General features: G+C 52.7%; 1 protein-coding gene across 1 annotated transcript in view; it reads right to left on the reverse strand.

Moving 5' to 3' along the window:
* PADI2 (peptidyl arginine deiminase 2) overlaps positions 1 to 22388 on the reverse strand; it is a 42469-nt gene that overhangs the window by 17538 nt on the left and 2543 nt on the right. The window contains exons 2-6 of the mRNA XM_090268669.1: positions 12642 to 12825; positions 11588 to 11660; positions 5213 to 5274; positions 3042 to 3159; positions 2506 to 2631 (exon numbers count right to left, since the gene is read on the reverse strand). Coding sequence (XP_090124795.1) covers positions 2506 to 2631; positions 3042 to 3159; positions 5213 to 5274; positions 11588 to 11660; positions 12642 to 12825 — 563 coding nt within the window. The remainder of the gene's footprint in view (positions 1 to 2505; positions 2632 to 3041; positions 3160 to 5212; positions 5275 to 11587; positions 11661 to 12641; positions 12826 to 22388) is intronic.

Below are 22388 nucleotides of genomic sequence, written 5' to 3' on the forward strand. Positions count from 1 at the left end.
GGTTTGGCACAAGCCTTCTGGTCACTTAGGAGACATTCCACCTTCAGATAGTATGATCGGCTGTCCTGGTTTGCCCGGGACTGAGCGGATTCCTGGGATGAGGGATTTTCCGGGCTAAACCCAGGAAGGCCCTGGGCAAGCGGATGAACTGGTCCCTGCATCCTTGAAGGAAGAGGTCAGACCTCAGTTCCGGGATCCTGGGGCAGAGGCTGAGGCTGGAGCACAGACACCTGGGTCTTCCTAACAGCACTGGGCACTTCTGTCTAATGATTATATTAATAATCATAGTAATAATCCCAACAAAAGCAACAAGTGCCATCTAGAGAGAACGTGGCCCGGACTGGCTATGGCTACTGCACTGAGTACCTGGCCCACGGTCCTCTTTAATCCCCATCACCAGCAGGACGGTCAGGCCTCTTGTCCCCAGATCACATCACATATGAGGAACACAAGGCGTGGCCTGGTGAGACTTGCTGAGATCTGGGATTTGAATCTCCTGGCTTCTCAGCTACCTCCTGGGGGTCCCTCGGCCTCCAGCCCAGCCCTCTGCCCTTGGGCGTCACAGATGACACATGACAGTCCTGTAACAACACATTCTCTGGTGTACTTGGATTTTGACAAAGCTCCCAGATGTTTGCACAGAAGAAAAGGAAGAAAAGGCAATTGTGCCACAGATGGATTGTTTTTCATCCTGTTCTTTAGTGTGACAGTGAGTGTTCACCCAGGGCTCAACACCATGGGAAACTGACTACTCTGGGATCATCGTGGCATCAGTAAGGCCACCCCCTGCAGGACGACAGCCCAGATAACAGACTGGGGACCGGCGTCCAAAGCGCTTGCACTCGTGATTCCTCTTCTTCTCAGCTCAGGACCCATCTCGGATGGCAAATAAGGGGGAGGGACATGATTACCAGGGCAGACCTCAGTCCACTTCCATCGATAAAAAGAACCCTTGGGATAACATTCAGGCATCACTATTAGCAATGGGTCACTTGTCACAAATCATTGTCAAGATCCTGCCTGAACCCCTCCATTCCCTGCGGGCCGCCCCATCCCCCGTGGCAACCCTGGCCTGGTCAGGGGTAAATATCAACATCTCCGGCCCCCTGGGGCAGTGGAGCCAGTCTGCGTCTGGGGACATTCCAACCTGTATGAAGTCACTGCTGAGCTCAGGGTGGATCAGGCGTGGCTTCAGGTGGCAGCTGTCCATTGCTGTCCTGACTAAATCACTCCCTGAGATGAGGGTCCAGGGTCCCCATGACCGACTCAAGGTGACTGTCCTGGCTGTGGTGGGCCCCAGAGTGAGGCCAGAGATCCTGGGTCCCCAGACCGCTGGGCACACAGGGGAAGCTCTGCCCTGCACCCATGGCAAATTGCAAAGCTAACTATTTTGCTTTGAGAGCATTTTAATACATAAATCAGATCTTGACAGTCCCTTGCTTAATGGCTTTCCACTGTGCTCAGAATCAAAGCTAAGCCTTCTCTGCATGCCCTGGCCCCTGCCCAGTGCCTTGACCTTGAGTCCACACATCCCCTCGTGCTGGTCTTGCTGCTCCTCCAAGCTGGTTCCCTCCTCTGTGCTTTGTCCACGCTGGTCCCTGTGCTTGGAACACCCTTCCCTGAGCTCATAAATACGTGGTTCCTTCTCACTGTTGGTTTGGGTCTCAGCTCAGACGTCACCTGCGCAGGCTCGCGGTACCTTACCTCTGCCCCTGCTACTCTCTGTTCTGTGGTCTGTGTCATTTTTCTAATCATGCTACTTACTGTGTCTCCCTCACTAGGCTGTCACCTGCCCGGGCTGGGTGTGATTGCAGCGTTCGCTGCAGGGACCCCAGGGCTGAGAACAGCCCCTGGCACTGAGGGGGCTCTACCCACACTTATAGAAGGAATGAGTCAGAGCAGGCAGCTCCATGGTGAAAGCATGTTCCTTACATGGTGGGGACCCAGGATGGCCCATCCCCATCAAGAGGAACAAGGGGGTCAGCTCCCCCAGGTGTCCACAGCATTGACAGGGGCTCTTTAAAAGTCAGAGGCAGTTCTTAGCTCCTGGAAGTCTGAGATGGACAAAAACCCTTGTGGGGTACCTGCTTCAGGTACCATGAAGGAGACACAACTCCGGAAAAGATGGGCCTCAAAAGTCCTCCCTCCCTTGGTTCACGGGGAAGATGGGTCTCTGGGTTCTACCCAAACCTGTGTCACTACTGACGCCTTTGAGAAAGGAGAGATCTGTCCCGTGGGGCCTCCTGACATCACAGGACGACTATGACGACTGCTAGTAATGTAGCTTAGTGATCGTTGCTATTATGAAGGGGCCCAGTTACTTACTAAGAGGCCAGTCCTGGTTCTCACCAGCACATGCACTTGGCAGGGAGGGGCCACGACTGCTGGGGGGGAGGGGCGTGTGTGGGGAGCCTCGGAGGGCAGAGCTGGGTCCCGGGGGTGGGGGGCAGCTCAGTGGGCACCGAATGGATCGAAGGGCCGGAGGGCTGGGCTGCGGTCACTCACTCTCCACGTAGAAGACGCCCACTTTGTCTGAGTCTGACATGGAAATGTAGAGGACGATCTCGTATCCCGCGGGGAGGCGGTCCGGGCCTTTGGTCCGCAGGATCATCTGGGACATGTCCTTGAGATCTGCGGGTGGACGCATGAGGGGGTTAGAATTAAGAAACTGGCAGCTGGAGTGCTGGCTTACAAAGGGCTGCTGTTACTTTTAGAATCAGGACAGAGAAAACCCCACCCATGTGTATTATGGAAACTGTAGAAAAGCATAAAAACAGGCTGTCCTCTTGAACACTAGAGACGACCAATAACCTTTGGGGAATTTCCCTCTAGTCCTTCTGCCATGTATGCGTGTCTTGTTTAAAAACGTGGTTCTAATTAAACTAGATTAGTAGTTTTGTCTTTTCTTTTTAGCAAGAGTGGATATTTGACTCTCCCCCATCCACCCCAAGGAGACGTAAGGTTGCTCCTGCTGCACCCTCCGCCCAGCCCAGGACTTAGCTCCTCCCTGCCCCGACCCCGAGTCTGGGTCCTGCTGGTACCTTCCTTGCTGTAGACCTTCTCGTCCTTACAGTCTTCCTTGGGCAACCAGGGCGTTTCTCGGTCACAGTTCACCAGAAGGATGGCCCCTTGGCCCTCGGGGCCCCAGGTCCAGGACGCCTGCATTGACAGGGACAGAGGTCAGTCCCCTCTCCTCTACCTTCTGGCAGATATTCCCAGCCCCAGACCTCACCGGACACCGGAGAGACGGCCCCAGGAGGAGAATAAAGAACTGTCACCACCCACAGGGCAGCTGTGACCTGGCAAAGGTGAATCCCACATCTGAAGCCCAGAGACGGTCCATGGAAACAATGGGAGCAAGTTCAGGAGGGGGATGGATAGTGGCAGAGGGAGACCCAGGGACTGGAAGGCTGATGAAGCGCTCTTGGGCCTCATGTCTGGCGTGCCTGTGACGGGAGAGAAGTGGAGGTGGGAGATGGAGGGCGGCCAGAGAAACGAGCAGACCCATGTTCTTCAACAGGCTCTGAAGCCCCAGAGGGACTCGGGGGAAGACACGTAGACGGACAGACATGCAGCTGGTTCCAGACACTGTCTGAGTGCTCCAAATGGGACCTGCAAGGTGATCCGTGGTCTGCACTGCAGCCAGAGTGGTTTACAACAAACTTCAACCAGATCAGGTTGCCTTCCTGCTTTCATCCCCATCAGAGGCTCCCTGTTGACTTCAGATAAAGTCGCTGTGGCCTGCCAGCCCTGGTGAGACCTGCCCACCTCTCCTTCTGTTCCCCCGCCTTTCTTCTTGCTCACTCTGCTCCCCCCACACTGGCTGCCTTTCTGCTCCCCAAAGACGCCACGCCCTTTGCCTGCACTGGCCCCTGTCTGCCTTCACCTGGCCAGCACCGTTCCTCCTTCTGGTCACAGCAAAACTGTCCCTTTCCCCCACCGAGAGCCTTTATGATGCTCCAGAGAAGAGTGGCATCCCTGGGCTCACACTCACGATGTTGTGCATGGTCTTTTGGGAGCAGCTTTAGGACAACTGTGATGAAACAGCCGCCCATGTCACCATTTAATGTGGGCTCCCCGAGGCACACAAATATTGATGAAATGACAAATATTAGTGAAATACAAAATGTCACTGGCTCACGTGGAGAAAGCCTGGGTAAGTTCAGGCCCGACTGTATGACCTCACCAGGGCTGCGGAGCTCCTCAGGCGAGAGGCCCGCACGGAGTCTATGGCCACATCTTGGGCCACGGACACAGAGGATGTATGTGTGAGGCTGACTCAGCTGCCTTGGGAAGGCAGGACCAGGGCAGAGCCCCACGGAGGAGTCTGGGAGAAGGGGTTCCCCAACAGGCCTGAGGCCCCCTTAGCGACATGCAGGCAGTCTGGGGCCAGCTGCTAGTCCCCAGGCTCCTCACTGGGGTATTTAGTTGCCTGTTTAAAGTATCCACCTATGTATAAATTAAACCAGGCTTTCGATTGTTAGGGACAATAGAGGATGTAACAGAGCAAAACCCACGGTGCTTAAAGAACCGGGTTGAGGCAAAAGTATGGAACAGACTGAGATGGAGAACACAGTGCCATTTGCCCAAGTTAAAAATAAATGCACACCAACCAGACCACAGGTTTTGCAAGAATCATAAAAACCAGAAGAGACACATTAAACCCATTAAAATGGTCCTTTGTCGGCGCGCAGAATAGGAATGGGGAATGCAGGACCGAAGGGAAGAAATGAGTGAGTGAGTGAATGAACGCATGAATGAATGATGAGTGAATGAACAGGGAAAACAGGAGGGGGCTGTGCACACATCATTCAAGATCACACGCCTTGAGCTGAGGGTGATCAATGCAGCCTCTGCTCCTGGCAGTCTCTCCCACTCAGATTTAAACATTTTTTTAAAGGCAAAAATAGTAAGAGCAAATACTTTGGCCACACTTCCTGTGTGGCAGGACATTTATTTTTTTCCAACAACTCTATGAACTGGGGGTCCCGCATCCTGTGGGGACGTGGAGCTGAGATGTGGGCACCTGTTCCGTAGTTGTTCCCATAAGGAGCTGGGCTCCTCTGTGGGTCTGCCACGGTGCGTTGTGTGTCTGGGAGCCTGTCGTGGGCCCCCGCCTCCTCCGCTGAGCCTGAGGGTTGCCTTCGCTTGCTGGGAGGCCCAAGGCTCTGCCTGGATGCCCCCCAGTTTCTCTGCCCTGCTAGGTAGGTACCTTTTTTGGGTTGTTCTTCTCGACCACGCCATCCCGGTCTGCATCCACATCCAGGGAGATCTCTGGGGACAGACACAGGAGTGAGTTGCTGAGCCTGCTGGACAGGGTGGGGCAGGGACAGGAGGGAGACCTGTGGGATTAGGGTGTGGCTCACCATTGGCTTGGTCCCTGGAAGGAGAGGGCCTAGGTGAGGCCGTGGTCGTCTTATCCAACCCCCCCCCCCACAACTGCCTGATGGGGAACATGGACAGACGCTGCTGACTTCACCACCATGGCTTTGAAAAGTGCTGCCCGTTAGGTCCAGATCTCCCACCACTTCCTCTGTCAGTTCTGGGATCCTCACTGTACAGACCTGGGAGCCTCAGTTCAGAGAGGCCCGATCACTGCCCAGGGTCACACAGGTGGTATTAGCGGAACTGGGACACACACTGTGGTTGGTCTGATTCAGTTTTTATTTTGAAAATTGTCATAGGATTCCTGCACTGCCTTTCCCAGCCTGTCCTGGACATGTGAATACATGTGTGTTTGAGCCTGTGTATCTCTTCCAGAATTCTCAGTGGCCTATATCCCACCTCTACAGACTGAGGGCTTTCCTTTGGATGGGAAACTGGGTCTCCAACCCCTCTTGATCTGAGGATGCCCGAGAGGCCAGGCTGTCAGAGAGAGGATCCAGGGCAGGGTCTTTGTGTATCCTGTCTCTTGGGGAGGGGACCTTTGGCATCCTAGCCAAACTAGGCCTGCAGAGGGACCAGGCTTCGTGGAATTTTATGTGGTGCAATGAATCCAAGATTCAGCATCAGACAGTGCTGGGTTTGAACCCTGGTTCTCTACTTATAAGCTGTGTGACTTTGGGCAGATGAGACAGCATCTCTGAGCCCCTGTTTCTTTACCTGCAAAATGGAGCCCTTTCTAATTTGAGGAGTTGCACTAATCGCAACAGTGGGCACTACGGATATTTTGAATAAGATATTCCTGTGCTGAGGAAGTTGCCCTGTACATGGTAGGATGTTTAGTAGTATCCCTGGTCTCTGCCCTCTGGATGCCAGTAACATCCCCCGCCTGGGACAGCCACAATGTCTTCAGATATTGCTAAACATCTCTGGGAGGCGAAATGACCTGTGGCACTAGAGACTAACAGGGCAGGACAGGGGGCTGCTGGGTGGTGACGGGAGCATCACACAGACGGAGATGAGCTGGGTCCAGGCCAGCAGGCTCAGCCGCACGCCGGGCATGACTTGGACTGAGATAGGAGTTGGGTGGGAATGAATGAATTCCTGGTAAGTCCCTTTGGCAGGCACGCCTTCTCCCTGGATTGGCGGGGGAGGAGGGTCCTGGCTCAGGAAGGGCACTGATGTCACCCCTCCTGGGGCAGCTCACCCTGAGTCTGGGGATTATGTCCAAGTCCTCCCTTTGTCCATAGTCTGATTCCCTCCCACCCTTGATTGTGGCTTTTCTGGGTTGGGAAGGAGGCAGGAGAGGGGAGGCTTTTACGGTGCCTGGTCCTTGGGAAAGGCAGTACTCCGGTGTCCCCACGTCTGTTAGATACTGTAATGCATAATTATAGACACTCTCCTGTTGGTCCCACCCACTCAGCAAGTCACGGGTGAGCATCTCTGAGCTGTGTCCCAGGCACTGTACGGGGTACAGAGTGCTAATGGTGGGATATCAGGGAGCAGTGCCTTCTTTCAAGGAATCCCCAGTCCTAGGAGATAAATAGTATTGTTCCCATTTTTGAGGTGAGCAAACCCAGACTCAGAGACGCCCCCTGTCAGAAAACGGGGCTGATAACCTGGGAGGCTGGGGCAGGATAAGGATTTTAGGGAGAAAGCAGGGTAGGCAGAGCCACCAGCTGCTGTTAAAGAGGCAGGAGGCTCAGATGGAGGAACTGTATTGATTTTGGCTCCCGGATCTTCACGAACTTTCCAGCTGGACATTCCCCACTGAAGCTCCTCCCTGGGAACCAGCCACAGACCTGGCCTCCATAAGGAATCGCTGTCTTTGCTTTTTGAGATAATAACGTCTGCTGTGTGTACAGTTCTCTCTGCCAGGGGCAGGCACGCCCCGTCCACCTTCTCCCTTCTATCACACCAGGGGGAAGGAGTTATTCCCCACCCGGCCACTCCCTCCGTACAGATGAGCAAACTGAGGCACCCAGCAGGGAAGGGGCCAGAGAGTGCAGAGCCAGGCACCCCCTTGGGGCCTCTGACTGCAGGCCCCTGCTGGAGGCTGTTCTCTCCACCGACTCAGGCTGACCTCCGCCCTGGGCTGCTTCCAAAAGCTGAGCTCACCTTCAAACACCCAGGACTTGCCTCCCTAAAGGTCATCCCCAGAGGAGTTGGCCACATCCACCCCCTGGCAGCCCTGGGGCCTTTGTCTCTGGGCTGCAAGGCAGCTCCTGTGGTGTGTCCCTGAAAGCAGTGGGTCACAGGAGATCAACGAGAGCACTTTATTGTGCTTGACTTCATCATGATTTCTTAAATTTAAACATTTTACGAATGCCTGCATACTGTGCACGAGAAATCAATGCGTACCAGACAGCTTCTAAAGAAACGCAGTAGTGCCCCGTCAGGCCTGACCCCTTACCTGCCTGAAGGCAACCTCCGTAACAACAAGTATGACGCTTATCGCTCTTTCTTGATTTATGAAACTTGGGATGGTTTCGCCGACTTCCTGTTACACAACCCAGGCATTATGCAATTGGGCTCCTCTATCACCCACCTTCCAGCCTCCCCCAGGGCTGCACATTTTCTGTCTTATGACTCATGAGCCATCTCCAAAGTCAACTGAAATGGTCCTTTCTCCCTTCCTCCCTCCTTGGGGATCCCCCCGCCCCCAAGCTATAAGCTAGCTATCCCCCGAGGACAGCTTCCCTTCCAAGTTTCTCCCGATGTCCAATTTAACTAGGTTCTAATGGGATGATCCTTGTTGGGTCAGAGAGGAGGGCTGGTGTGACCTGCCCAGAGCTCTGCCCTGCTGGGATGGCTATGCCTTCCTGGAGAGAAGGGAGGGGACATCTGTTTCAGGGCCTGCGTTTCCCAGAGGCTCTGAGTCCTACCTCAGCTCCTGGGAATAGCACCAAGGTGTCAGGTGGCACCTGGGGTGTGGGGCAGTTTAATGGAAAATGTCAAATTGGGTTCAAGGCAGTCTGCCCTAAGCGAGAACCTAGACATTGCGGCCTCAGCTCCTGACACAGAGCTAAGCATGTTGGTGGGCTGCCAGCCCCCATGGACAGTGACAGAGTGCCTGGCCTTCTTGCCTTACCGGGAAGCCTGGGGTGTGGTGGCGAAGAAGATCTGTCCCCTGCAACCACCCTAGGTGCTGGGGAGGGGGCACAAGGAATGAGGTCCCCGGGTTGATGCTAAAAACTCTCAAGGCTTGTGTCGATGTGCTGCTCCCATTGCCGGAACTGCAGCGAAGAGGCTGAGACTCTGGACCTCCCTCCTCCCCAATCCACGCTTTCTCCCTTTGCAAATCAGCCCTAATTGGAGTCTTGAAGGCCTTCAGGGAGCAACCCCTCATTTTATAGCTGGAAAAATGTGAGGTCTACATGGGGTGGGCTACTTGTAGATCACACAGCAAGTCCTTGGTGGGACTGAGACCAAGACCTAGAACCTATTTGGCCAAGGGCACTATGGGTTTGTTCCCAAATCCCAAGAAGACTGAGGACAGTAGAGTTCTTTACCTTCACCCAGGCAGAGAGAAGATGTAGCCACAGCAAGAGGAAGGGAGAAGAGGGCATTGCCCGTGTACCTACTCCATGCCAGCTCTTTGCACACTGCATCCCATTGAATCCTTGCAAGCACTGCGCAAGAGTGCATAGCGAGCCCATTTTGCAGATGAGGAAACTGAGGCCCAGGGGGTGATGGTCACAATGTGGCTGCAGAGAGCAGAGCCAGTACTTAGACTTAATTCTGTCTACTCTGAAGCCAGGGTTCTTTCTGCTCAATGTGGGCTCAGGACAGAATCAGGGCGAGACAGACTCAGAGATGTCCTCGGGGGACAGCCCCACCATCTTGGGACATTCAGGTGTTCCTGCCTTCGAAGTGCTGCCCATGAATGATTATTCAGGATGTAGGCCTCAAGCATTTCTGGGGTAGAAGCTTGAAAAAAGACAAGACCTGGAAAAGTCAGATAGACCAGTGGGTCCCAAGGGATATCAAGTTTTTACCAGGGTCCCTGGTGGAACAGGAAGCGTAAGTTTGGTGAAGTGAGTTTTTCATAAATGTTTATTTCCGCAATGTAAATGACTGTCTGTATTCTGAGGTTCTGCCCTGCCTACTTTTTAGGTGTTCAGATGTTGAAAGATGGTGATAATTGATGACAAATTATTCATGTCTTTTTTGGGGAGCCAAGCATCAAAGATGTTAGTCTTATTATTTTTCCGTGTGTGGGGGTGGGGTACACATTTTACTGGCCCATGGAATATCTGGAAGGGGTGGCAGTTCACTAAATAATTGTCCAGTGAAAGCACAGCTGCAGAACCTCAGAGGGACGAGGCTGGTTGTTCACCACGGGTGCATTTGTGCTGGGGACTCAGCACAAGCTTTACCGTCTTCAGGGGAGAGGGAAAGTTGGGTCCTGCCATCCAACAGTGTGGTATTTGCCATCTACCCTAAGTCTGCCTCGCTTCCGTGGAATTCTTGTTAAAGGTACAGTGAGCCCTTGGGGATCACCCTCACTTCACAGGCCTCTGGCCGCTGCCCTTTCTGCTAAGTCCTCAGGTATCCCATCTCTGTGGGATTAGGTTTCCTATGGGACAGTCACCCGAGATGACCTGGGGGCTCTATGTGCATGTGAGGTCCACCCCCGTGCCAGCCCTCATCTGCAGCTCGGCAGGCTTTGGTTTCCTTCTCCCCACTGAGGTTGTCCTGAGGACCCCGCCCCAGGCTGGGCACCTGCTTGGTGTAGAAGGAGGGGCAGAGTGACTGGCAACCAAGCCCTTTGGGAATAGGCTGAGAAGCAGAAGGGCATTGCTGCTGAGCCTATTTTGGCAGCTAAAAGTTCAGAGCTAGAGAAGGAGGGGCTGGCTTGGGAACTCTGGTTTTTTCATGGAGGGCAGACTTCTAAGACCCCTAGAGAACATGAGATAACTAGAATGACTTAGGGTCTCACAAACCACTTGCCAGGTGTGTGGCCTCCTGCAAGTTTCTGTTTGTTTTACTTTTTTAAAAATCCTCACCTGAGGATGCTTATTGATTTTAGAGAGAGGGGAAGGGAGGGAGAGAGAGAGAGACAAACATTGATGTGAGAGAGACACATCGATTGGCTGCCTCCCGTATGTGCCCTGATGGGGGATCAAACCCGTATGTGTCCTGACTGGGAATCGAACCAGGGACCTTTCGGTATACAGGGATGATGCCCTGCTAACTGAGCCACACCAGCCAGGGCTGTTTTACTTTGTATGAGCCTTGGTTTTCTTATCTGTAAAATGGGGACAATAGTAGTGTCTATCCTTGGAACAGTGGTAAGAATAGATTGAGATCTGACAGTAAGATACCCTCAGAGTACGCGGCACAATCCTGATCACAGAGTAGATGCTCAACAAAGGGAAGATATCAGTATTACTTTTAAAGCACTCAGCACATAGTCAACACTCAATAACTGGTAGTTCCCTCTCCTGACTGTGTAGCAACTGTCAATGTGAAATTAAGGTTGGATGGACAATATAACCACATGATTAAAAAATATATATGTATAATTAACACCTTAACTACAGAAGAGTTGAATGACTGAAGGTTCAGGAAACCACGTCTCGGGGCCTTGCTGAGTCACGCTGGGCTCCACTAGGGCAGGGAATGGCTGTGCAAGGGAAAGAGCCTGGGGTGGGGGGGAAATAATCCTGAGTTCTGAAGTCAGCCTGCCACCGTGTTGCTGTGTGACTATGAATGAGTTCCCTAACCTCTCTGGGCCTCACTGCCCTCATGAGTCAAATGAAGGGCCTGAACAAGGTGAGTTAAGGAGCTGGGTCACATCTCTGGGTCCAGGGAGGGTAAGGGTATAGCTAGGATCGTGGAGGGCAGCACAGGATTTTCCCCTCACTATGAGAGACACGCTCTTCTCCTGGCTGCAGGGGACAGGTGGGGGAGGAACAGAGTTTGTTCCTTCTTCCCTGTGACCCACAGAGCCTGCGATGGGGACCCTGACATTGGGGTGAGTTGCTCGCAGACCAGGGCACCCCTCCTCCTATAGGGCATCCCCCACCCTAGTAGAGAAGGGCCCGGGCACCTGTGGCATCACTCCTTGGTCCTGCATTATTCAGAGGAAGCTCCAGTGCCAGGTCTGCAGCATTGAAAACAGCCCAAGTGCTACTACGAAGGGTGGCCATACCAGGCCCTAGGGGATGAAGGTACTCAGGCCACAGCCTTGTCAACTCACCAATGGCTGTAAGGAAGAGCCCAGCCTGGTCGATGGGGGCGTTCCCCTCTTGTTCATAGTAGTTGACGGTGACCTTGGTAGCAGTGGGAGGGAAAGAAGAGCAGAGATCACTTATCTCAGGCAGAAAAATCTGTGGTGATGACCTTCCCTGCCTTTCATCTCACAGCCTGTCAAGCCAGCTTTCTCCTAATATCTGAACCCTCTCCTCCAGGAAGCACTCGTGGGTTGGTGGGCCGCTCCCCCAAGATTATCAGACTAACAGGATGACTCCCATGCTCTCAGAGTGCATCCAGGGTGCTGACCGCCTCCTTGTGCCCCTGGTGTACTCTGCTGCCTATGAGGCCCCCACATCTGCCGTAGGGTATGTCTAGCTCCCACGAAGCAACCAGGGAGCAGGGCTGAGGTTGTTTCTTTTGGATGAAGCCCAGCCCCCATCACTGCCATGGGGCACATGAAGTTCATAATTAGAGAACCCAGTGAGGAGAGTCTGGTCTTGCGTTTACCACCTGGGCAAAGCACTTTGGTGCATGGGCACCCAGCACCCTATTTCACACATGATAAAAACAAGGACGCCTGTGACTGTAACTCCCAATGATTCTAATATTCCACCAGGCAGCAGCCCACGATCTGAACCTTCCATGAAGCCATCATTCCGTGGGCTGACACTGAGCTGTCTCATACAAGAGCCACTAGCCACAGGTGGTTGTAACACTTGAAATGTGGCAAGTCCGAATTGAGCTGTACTATAAGGGTAAAACACACCAGATTTCCACTTGGTACGACAAAAGAGTGTAAGCCATCTCGTTGGTATTTTGTATGTTGATATCATGTCTAAATGATAATATTTTGATATATGTAGGTAAGTAAAAGATATTATTAAAATTAAGTCCACCTGTTTCTTTTTTTCTCTTTTCATGTGGCTCCTGGAAAACTGAAAATGACATTTGCGGCTTGCATTCTGTTTCCACAGGACAGCTCTGGTCTAGCCTGTCTCGATCCCAGCATGGCCCCTGGTTTCTGTGGCCCACAGAGTGGACCTCCCCAGCCGTGGTACCTTGTCGCTGCTGGCCTCGGCGCTTGCCTGGCTCATGGTGAGCCGCAGCGTGGTGCTGGGAGAGAGGGGCCAGCGCTGCTTGCCATTGGTGGTCACCTCCTCGGCCTCCCCCTCACGCACCACCTCCACCTGCACGTGCTCCGAGTGCTTCAGGCTGAAGGTTTGGGCCCCAGCCGGGGCTGCACTGCAGGGAGAGAGGAGAGCAGGTTATAGGGATCCCTGGGGCAGGTGGGGCAAGGCGACGCAGGAGGAGACTCCTGAAAGCTGCAAGGACACTCCTAGGTCGTCTGGCCTGAGGGACTCCAAAGGACCTAGCTGTACTGCAATCACCTGGTAGTGAAGAGGGCTCTTGTTAAAAATGCAGATTCCCGGGCCAATCTTGTGCCTATGGAGTTAGACTGTTTGAGGGCGGGACCTGGGAATCTGAATTCCTAACACGCTTCCTGGTGTTTCTGATGGGCAACCAGTTTTCAGGGCTACGTGGTACCATAGGGGTGGATGACTGAGGTCCAGGCAGAGGGAAGAATTTGCTTCAAAGACAGCACGAAGCCTAGACCCTGTCTCCCACCTCCGATCTGGTATCTGAGCTAGAGGTCAGGAGGTCATCGCCATGCTGGGTCTGCATGAGGATGGAGCCTGGACCTGGGGTCCAAAGGGGCAGGGTTGGGCTGGTTGTCACAAGGGTCCCTCCTTCCTGCCACAGCTCTCACAGCTTGGAACCCCCTCCTCTGAGAGTCATTCCTTGCGGTTCCAGAGTGGTTTTCTATCGAAAGGAAAATACTTTTGGAATTCTTGAAAAGCCCTCAAGATTTCATTCAGGGCAGGAAAATAACAGGTTTGATCTGGTTGCCATGGACTGAATGTTTGTGTCCCCCCAAATTCACACATTGAAGCCCTAACACCCAATGTCATGATATTTGAAGACAGGGCATTTAGAAGATACTTAAGGTTAAATGAAGTCACAAGAGTGAGGCCCTAATCTGATAGGACTGGTCGCCTTATAAAACGAGGAAGAGAGAGAGAGAGATCTCTCTCTCCACATGCACTGAGTAAGGCCAAGTGAGAAGGAGCTGGTTGCAAGCCAGGAAGAGAGTCCTCACTAGAAACTAAATCAGCTGGCACCCTGACCTCAGACTTCCCGCCTCCAGGGCGGTGAGACATCAATGCCTGCATTTAAGCCACCCAGCCATGGTGTTTTGTTATGGCAGCTCAAAGTGTCCATGACACTGGCTTAAGAGGAGGCATCAGGAACAACAGAGACTAGAGGGGAAAGGGGCCCAAGGCTAATGCTTTTGCTAAATCCAGCCTCTGGTCTGAAGGTTCCCAAAGGCCCACAAGGGCTCCGAGGGATTGAGGTGCGATTCCATGGGATTTGGGACTAAGGCACAAGTGTCTGCCTCGAGGGTGTATCTGCTATTTTGATGGCCTGGTGCTCCTGGGTTCTAGAATAGTTCTCCCCTATGGCTGGGCATCCAAATCATTGGGGTGCTGTTTAAATCTCCAGGGTTTAGTTTAAGGCCACAGACTTGAGGACCCACCCCCGGAGAGCCTGGCTGGCAGGATTGGGGTGTGGCTGGGGCAGCTGAAGATGTGGACAGGAGCCAGGGCTGAATGAGAGGTTTAGACCAATGGCTCTTCAAGTTCAGCAGCAGCAGCATTACCTGGAGGGCTTGTCACTACACTGATTGCTGGGCCGCTCTTCAGTTTCAGGTGTGGTGGGTCTGGGGTGGGGCCTGAGAATTGGCATTCCTACCACATTTCTAGGAATCGTTGGAGCTGCTGGCCCAGAGGCTACAGTTTGAGGACCCCTGGTCTAGACATTCAGCAGGGCGGTCTGGTGGTGAGAGCCCCGGGGTGGCCAAGGCTGTGAGTGTGAATCCGTAGAGGCCACCACACAGGGTCTCTCTGACCCAGGCCACACTTGGTTTCATGCACTGGCAGGACAGGGTGGGCGGGCAGGGACCCAGCAGCTCATGCTCATTGCTGGGAAAGGAGCTCCATAAAGAAGCTCCAATACCACTCAAATTCTCATCCATCTGCCCCCTTCTAAATGCCTCAGCCTGTCATGGGAACACTGGACTGACCTGAGGCTGGACATCTGCTGGCGGTGGCCTGCTGCCCTGTGTCCACATCCGTCACTAGGAATCTATGTAAAAACCCTGGATTGGAGGTACATGTGCAGAAGACGAGGGTCTGAGCCCAATTTGCTATTGTCCTGCTAAGGGGATAAGTGTAGAGCTGAGCAGGTCAGAGGTGAACATTTTAGAACCACCAGGCCGCAATTCCCAATGGGAGATGTGGGTACGTATGCAAGATGCTTTTAGGTGGCATGCAGATAAACAATTTAACAGATGTATGTGTTTAACAAATGTGTTATTGTTTTACGGTAATTGATAAAGGCTTGCCATTTATGGTAATTATATAAGATCTCCATTAAAAACAAAGAAGGAAAATGTGAGTTGCTTTAAAGAAAAATGTTAATAGTACTACATGTGAAATATAGTTTAGGCAAAAATCATAAGAGATTGGACAATGGTGGGCTCAGTTCTGGGAAACATTCCTCCAGTATAAGTCCTGGCTTTGACCATCAACTTGCCTGGCAGCCTCAAGCAAGGCACTTCTCCTCTCCCTGTGTCATCAAGTGCCAGATGAGAGGATGGCAGCAGGTCAGAGGGGGCTGGAGCCTGGAGAGTGCAGAGGGGGCAGGTCCTGGACTAAGGTGTGGGGAGGGGGTGCTGAAAAGCTCTCTCCCCCCTCCAGCTAGAACCACTGTTATTTCACCTGGTTTTACATATTGGGTTTCTGCATATAATTCTATTTAGAAAAAAATGCTTTACAAACTCACAGCAGCAGGATGATCGGTTACCGTCCAGGCTCTGACAATAGTGCTGTAAGTGATGCTTCCTGCCATCTCCCTTCCTCTCTGGCCAGTGAGAAACTGGAGGAGGCCCCAGAGGCTCAGGGGGTTAATGCCTGGACCACACTAAAGCTCCAGGGCCCCACACCCCCCTACTACCCAGCACCAGCCCTGCTTGGAGCTGAGCAAACAGCTATTCTTGGAGCAGCCCTGGCAGAAGTGACAAAGGCGCCCATTGTCTCATGTGGTCCCTGCCTCCCCAGGAAGAACCTCTCAGAATCCAAGGGCTGTGGCACCTCTGTTGTCCCTGGAGGCCACAGGGAGGGGCCCAGGACAGCATCCAGGGCAAGAGAGTGGGAGTGTTGGAGGCGACTATGATCTCCTGCTTATGGGAAAGAGGCAAAGGTAAAGATGGTGTGGATGGAAGGACAGGCTGCCAGTTCCTGAGACCACGGCTGCTCTGCCCACCATTGGATCCCAGCACCCAGCACATGGCCATGCTCAATATATACTTTGCGAATAAATGAACTACTGAAGCCACTCTTCCTGGCTTCCCAAACTCTATGACTGGGGTGATTAAAAAAAAAAAAGATATCAGGTCACTTGGCTGATTGAAATTATTCAGCGGCTCCTCAGTGCCTCCCCATATAATAGAATCCAAATGCTTGAGCCAAGTATTCTCCCAGTAGCATTTAACTAGTGTCTCCACTTGACTCTCCAGCCTCATTTTCTGCAATGCCTTCCAGCCTCTCAACTCCCTGCATTGTTCCAACTCACTGTGCATTTTGCACATGCTGTTCCTTCTACATGTAATGTTTTCCCCTGAATTTTCTGCCTGGTGCCTGTCCATCCTTAGTTGAAGACCCAACTCAGTTGATCTGTCCCCATGTTTCTTTTCCCTAGTTGCAGTTAGCTCCTTGGAGGCAGGGGCTGTCTTCTTTTGGTTTCAGCACCTGGTCCAGTGTACAGGCACACAGGGGACATAAATATTTGCCGCAGGATGGCCTGGAAGAGGAGGGCCCGCTGCGGCTGTTAGTCACTCGCTCCACGTGTGTTCATGGAGCACTCACTATGTGCCAGGCACAGGTCTAGGTGCTGGGAGTAGACGGGCGAAAAACATATTTCTTAGGCACATGACGCATATGTTCTGGTGGAAGGGAAAGACTTTCCATGAATGACATGATTAACTATGATTATAGCTGTGAATTGCTGCAAAGGACAGGTATGGCATGCCATGAGGCCCTAGTGTGGGAGTCAAGGGAGGGTGCCTGGAGGAAGTGGCATTTGAGAGTTAAACTTTCCACCCTGAAGGACAGACAAGAATGAATGAGATCGGTGTTTCTTAAATGTGAGCACGTATCAGCATCCCCTGGAGATGCTGGTGCCACTGGTCTGGGGGCCACAGTTAGAGGAAGGAGAGCAGGGATTTCCAGGCAGCAAGGACAGTTGGGGTGATGATCTGAGGCGGACGTTTGCCCGGCACATTGGAGAAATTGGGAGGAGGTCAGTGTGGCTGGAATTTGTGAGTGAGGGGGTGGGGATGGTGGGAGGAGAGGGCCAGGTCAGGGCAAGGGGCTGGCTTTTTTCCCGAGAGCAAGAAAGCTTCAAGGCAGGGGTGTCATGGTTGTTTGCGGTGTAGATGACCCAGGGTGCAGGGTGGGGAATGGATTTGAGGAGAGCAATCCTGGGAGCGGGGGAACCAGTGAACAGGGTACTGTGGCTGTCCAGGTGAGCGATGATGGTGATCTGGGACCAGGTGGCGGCCGTGGAAATGGAGAGAAAAGGCTGGCTGGCTGGCATCAGAGGCTCTTTGAGCAAGACTGGAAAGCAGCCTCAGACGTTGAAGAGGCATGTTCCCTGAGCCCAACCCAAGGGAATCCTGGGCTTTGTGACTTAACACCTGCTTAGCCTCCCATATGCTGGGGAGCTGTCCAGTCTCTGTGGTTTCCACTCCGTCAGTAGGGAGGGTCACTAGTGTGGTCTTGCAGAGCTGGGGCAGCTCACTCAGCCCCAGACTCAAGGGCATGACAGGTCTGCTCCTCGATGGCATCTGGCGCTGTCAGCTTGTCCAGCTGCTTTGTGCCTTATTAACACCAAGCGGGCTTCGCTGCACGGTGACCTCAGCTCTGGCAGTCTGAGCATGACATTCTGTCCTCAGGTCTTTGCAGGAATCTGGGGGGGGGGGGCGTTGTGGGTGCCAGCCTGGCATACAGCCTCTGATGAGCACCGTAATGGTGAGGAACAGGGGAGGGAGGCAAGGCCTCCCTATTGGCATGGTGGTGGCTGGACGTGTGAGGTGGGTGGCTGCTTGCAGACAGGGATTGGTGCAGACAACCATGATGTCTGCCTTCAGCCAACCTCTTGCCCTGCCTGGCAACCCCAGCAGCTGCTCTCACTAGGAACTGGTGCCTCCAGCTACGGGGGTCCTCTCCTTAAGGAAGAAACAATGAAATCTATGGTCACTGTCTCCCCAGACACCTTCAATGACTCCCCACTGCCTATAGAACAAAGTCCATTGTCTGAGCCTGGCATTCAAAGCCCTGGTCTGAGTGTATTGACTCTCTAGCCTTATCTTTCAGGACACCGAAACTATGCCCTGCCATTCATCCCCCATGTGTCCTATTTTCCTGCTGGGTACATTCGCTCCTGCATAGCATGTCCTGGTCACTCTGTGCACCCTTATCCATTCTTCATCTTGGTTACCACCTCTTTCAGGAAGTCTTCCCTGATTCCATCAGTCAGGATTCATCTTTCTCTCCCTTTACTGGTGCCTCAAACAACACTTAAAAAATGTTGTTCAACATTTTTCTTCCATGAGCATTATGAACTCTTTGAGGCCATATCTCACTATTATTTGTTTTAATAATATACAGTAGTCCCTCTGTATCACGGTTCACTCATCGCGGTCTCACTGTATTGTGAGATTTTAAAAAGTATTATATTTAATTATTTATCACAGATTATTGGCTATATCGTGGGATGTCGCAGTACTGTATACGTATGTTGTTAAAGTTACATAGGTTTAAGAGTGTAGAATATGTTTAAGAACATAAGTAGTTTTATAAAAGTGTGGAAAAGGTTAATAAGGGAGTGGGAAAGGTTAATAATGGACTGGAAATGGTTTATAAAGCCTTAAAATATATATAAATACTAAAATAAATGTAAGGTTCCTACTTTGCAGATTTTCACCTATTGCGGGGGACATCTAGAACCTAATACCCGTGATAAGTGAGGGAATACTGTATAATGAACCCAATACTAACTCATGATAACTACTTATGAGTATTTATTAGGTATCAGGCCCTGAAGCAAGCCCTTGGTCCACATGACCTCAGTCTATCCTTTCAATAACCCCATGAAGCCTGTATTAATGTTGTCCCATTTCACAGATGAGCACGTTGAGGGCAAACACTTGCTCCACGTCTCAGGGACAGTAACGGCAGAGTGTGAGGTGAGCTTCAGGCCTGGCTGCTCCCTTCCTGGGAGAGGATCTATAGGTTACAATCCTCTCTAAAGGTCCTCCAGGAAGGGACACCTGGTGGCTGAGTGGCAAGCCTGGCTCAGAGGAAGATCAAATGAAAAGCTCTTAGGAACCTCTAGAGCCCTCTACTTATTTTTCAGGTGGGGGTCAGAGGCCCAGAAAGAGGACAGCAAAGGCTGGCTTCTGGCTCTGGGCTCTTGGGTAAATGAGGCTTGGACCAGTCAAAATTCCTGGGCACAGGGTTTGGCATCGCTGGGCAGGAGGGAGCGGCTTCTGAAAACTGGCCTCCCCAAAATTTAACAGGTGTGCCTGTCCAGCTGGGGCATGGGCACTGGTGTGAGCCCCTGCCACTGTACTCCCGTCATGACTCAGGGCCCTGCGGGTAGGAAGGAAAGGCGCTCGGGGACCCAGTGGTGCAGGAGGCTGTGGGCTCAAACCACAGGGTGCTTGGTCCTCCTGAGAACCTTGCCACTCTCTGAGAACTGGCTTAAAACTAGAGCCCTGGAGCAGCTCCTGGTGGGGCCTCCTTTTTAGGGTTGAGGGCTCTGGGTGCTATTCTGATTTATGGGGCCGCCTGACCTGGCCTGATTCCTGTACCATCATTCTCTCAGGAGCAAGTGCTGCTCTGGCCAAGCTTGGCCACACGCTCTTGACCTTCCACTGGCCGGACCAGTGCCTGTCCATTGAGGCTGGGGGTAGAGAGCTCAGCACAGTGATAGGTCAGTTCATACACATCATTCATTCATTCACTCAATCAAGAAGCCCTTCATGGAGTGAATGAGGGGCATGGGAGCAGGAAGGAGTGACAGGGAGGAGGACACACCTAAAGCACAAGTCCCCAAAGGCAGCCCGGCTGTCAGCGTAGTCAAGGGCCTGGGCTCTGACCTGCCACCATTTGCCAGTGGTGTTGTCTTGGACAAACATTCATTACCTCAGTTTCCCCAACTGCAAAAGGAGGGCAGTAATGGTATCTAATTCATTAAGTTGTTAAGTTTAAACACCTGTAAATCATTAAATACACATGAAATGCCCTGGCTGGTGTGGCTCAGTGGATTGAGCGTCGGCCTGTGAACAAAGTGTCGCTGGTTCGATTCCCAGTCAGGGCACATGACTAGGTTGCACGTCAGGTCCCCAGTTTGGGGCGCAAGTGAGAGGCAACCACACAGTGATGTTTCTCTCCCTCTCTTTCTCCTTTCCCCTCTCTCTAAAAATAAATAAACAAATAAATAAACTACACATGAAATGAACACACAAGGTGCTGAGAAGGCTGCCTGGTACAAAAGAGGGGTTAAATAAATGTTAGAAAAAAACCCCAGTAATGAAGTGGAGAGTGCCTGCGGCTCAGGAGAGGGCACCATGAAATGCTGGTGGAGGTGACATTTGAGCTGAGACTTGATGGATGAATGTCAGGCTTGTACAGGCCTGGGGGACGGTGCTCCAGGCTCGGGGGTGGGGGTGGGGAGGGAGGGTGCCTGCCAAGCCGCTGAGGAGGGAACGAACGTGGTGCACTCAGGGGCTAGTTAGCAGCATTCCAAAGCCAAGGTGGCCCGAGTGGGATTTGCACAGGGGAATCGGCAGGAGAAAAATCAGTGAGGTGAGCCTGGCTCTTGACAGGAAGGGAGATCACAGCACCCTAAGTCCCCATTGCTTCAGACTGGATCGTGGACGCTCCCTGGCCTCTGTCCTAAGGATGCTTTGTAAAACACTCACACCAACCGAGAAACAGAGGCAGAAAGTCTGAGAGTGAGTCGAGGGAGTGAGCTGGGGACACGATACATGTCTGCACTGCTCCTGGCTTCCCCGGGATCTTTCTGTGCCAGTGTCTAGAAACTTCTGTCCTGGTACCTTCTCCTAGCTCTGCCAGAGAGCTCAGGGCAAGATCCTGCTGAGAAAAATGACCGGTCAGCCTCTGCCTTGGAGTTTCCTGGGGAAGGGGGCAGGGATCACCCCCATCTCCTACCTCATGGGCTCATCATGAGGTCCAATGTAGCCAGAACGCTGCTCTACAGAGGCAAGGGACAATTGTTAACCTCATCTCTGCCCTGAAGCTCCTGCAGACCTCAGGATACAGATCCTGGCCTCTCTCCGCTGGGGACAAGGGGGATACCAGCCTCATTGGGAACGTGCACCCGCCTGGACAGATGCAGAAGCCGAGGGGAGAACAGGAGACGCTGTCTCCATGGCCGGCTGGTTTGGGTTTGTGGGTTAGTGGGATAGTTGGCCAGTGGGTGATCACCCGTCACTCTACTCCAAGGCCGCCCTTTCTCCAGTCTCTCCCGACTGTATGAGTGTCCCTGGCTCCAGTGCAGGGACAACATCACTCTCCAGAGGTGAGGTGACACCAGCCTGGGACACTCCTCACTTCATGCCCCCTCTCCAACATCAAGCCAGAATCAGGGGGACCCAGGCCAGTCCTGGTGAAGAAGCAAATGCCAAGCAAAGAGACCGTGGCAGAGATTGTGTGGACAAGGCATACGTGTGCCAGACTGAGATAAGTACACGTGAGGGCAGGAGGGGACAGCATGTATCTCGAACAAGTATCTCAACATAAATCTCCAGAACAAAACCCTCCTTCCCTCCTTCTGTGCATCTTCTCATAGCTGGCAGGAGACTAGTGCTCAGAATGTGGCTGGGCCGGGGCATTCATCCCCGGAGGGCTCGTTTTGCTGGGAGAGGGTGGGTGGACCATGGGTTCTGCTACGGATGAGGGAGGCGAGGCCCCTGCTGTGTCTGGAGAGGAGGGAAGCTGTGCATGCGTCTCAGGGGAAGGGGGCCCAAGGCCCTTGGGGGGAGGGAGTGGGTGCTGAATGAGGCCTGTTCACTCACCTCTGTGACTCAGAAGTAGTGAAGGGTCAAATATCAGTCCCTAACTAACTGGGCCCAGGGTCCACCAGGCTTTGTCACATGGGGTCTTGAGTCTGGACCTGCATCTGGGTCGGGAACGACTCAGTGAGAAGTGGAGGGTCAAATGGAGGTGGGTGAAGTTTCTGGGCACAGGTTGAGGGGTCATCCAGATCAACCTGCTGGTTTTAGGGTCACACAGGGTAGAGCGGAGGTTAGGTGTATGCGTTCTGAGTCAGACAGAACTGGATCTGAGCCCCTATGTGAGGGCAGGCAAACGGCTTAATTTCTTTGAGCTTCACTTTTCTCATCTACGAAATGGGTGGATCCCAGCCGGACCTCCAAGGCCATGGTGAGAAGACAGGAGATAATGCATTTGGTTCCTAGGAGCTCACTCGTATCTCCTGCCATTATTAAGACTGACAAGAGCTCTTTCCACTACAGGTATCAGGAGTGACAACAGCACTAACAGCCCAGTCTCCCGAGTTCTGGAAGGGGTTTCCTGACTAGACCAGTGGTTTGCAATGGGAGGTGATTTTTGTCCTCCTGCCAGGGGACTGCTGTCATT

This window comes from Furipterus horrens, unplaced genomic scaffold (genome assembly GCF_987537825.1).
Source record: "Furipterus horrens unplaced genomic scaffold, mFurHor1.1.pri manual_scaffold_3, whole genome shotgun sequence".
NCBI classification, from domain to species: domain Eukaryota; kingdom Metazoa; phylum Chordata; class Mammalia; order Chiroptera; family Furipteridae; genus Furipterus; species Furipterus horrens.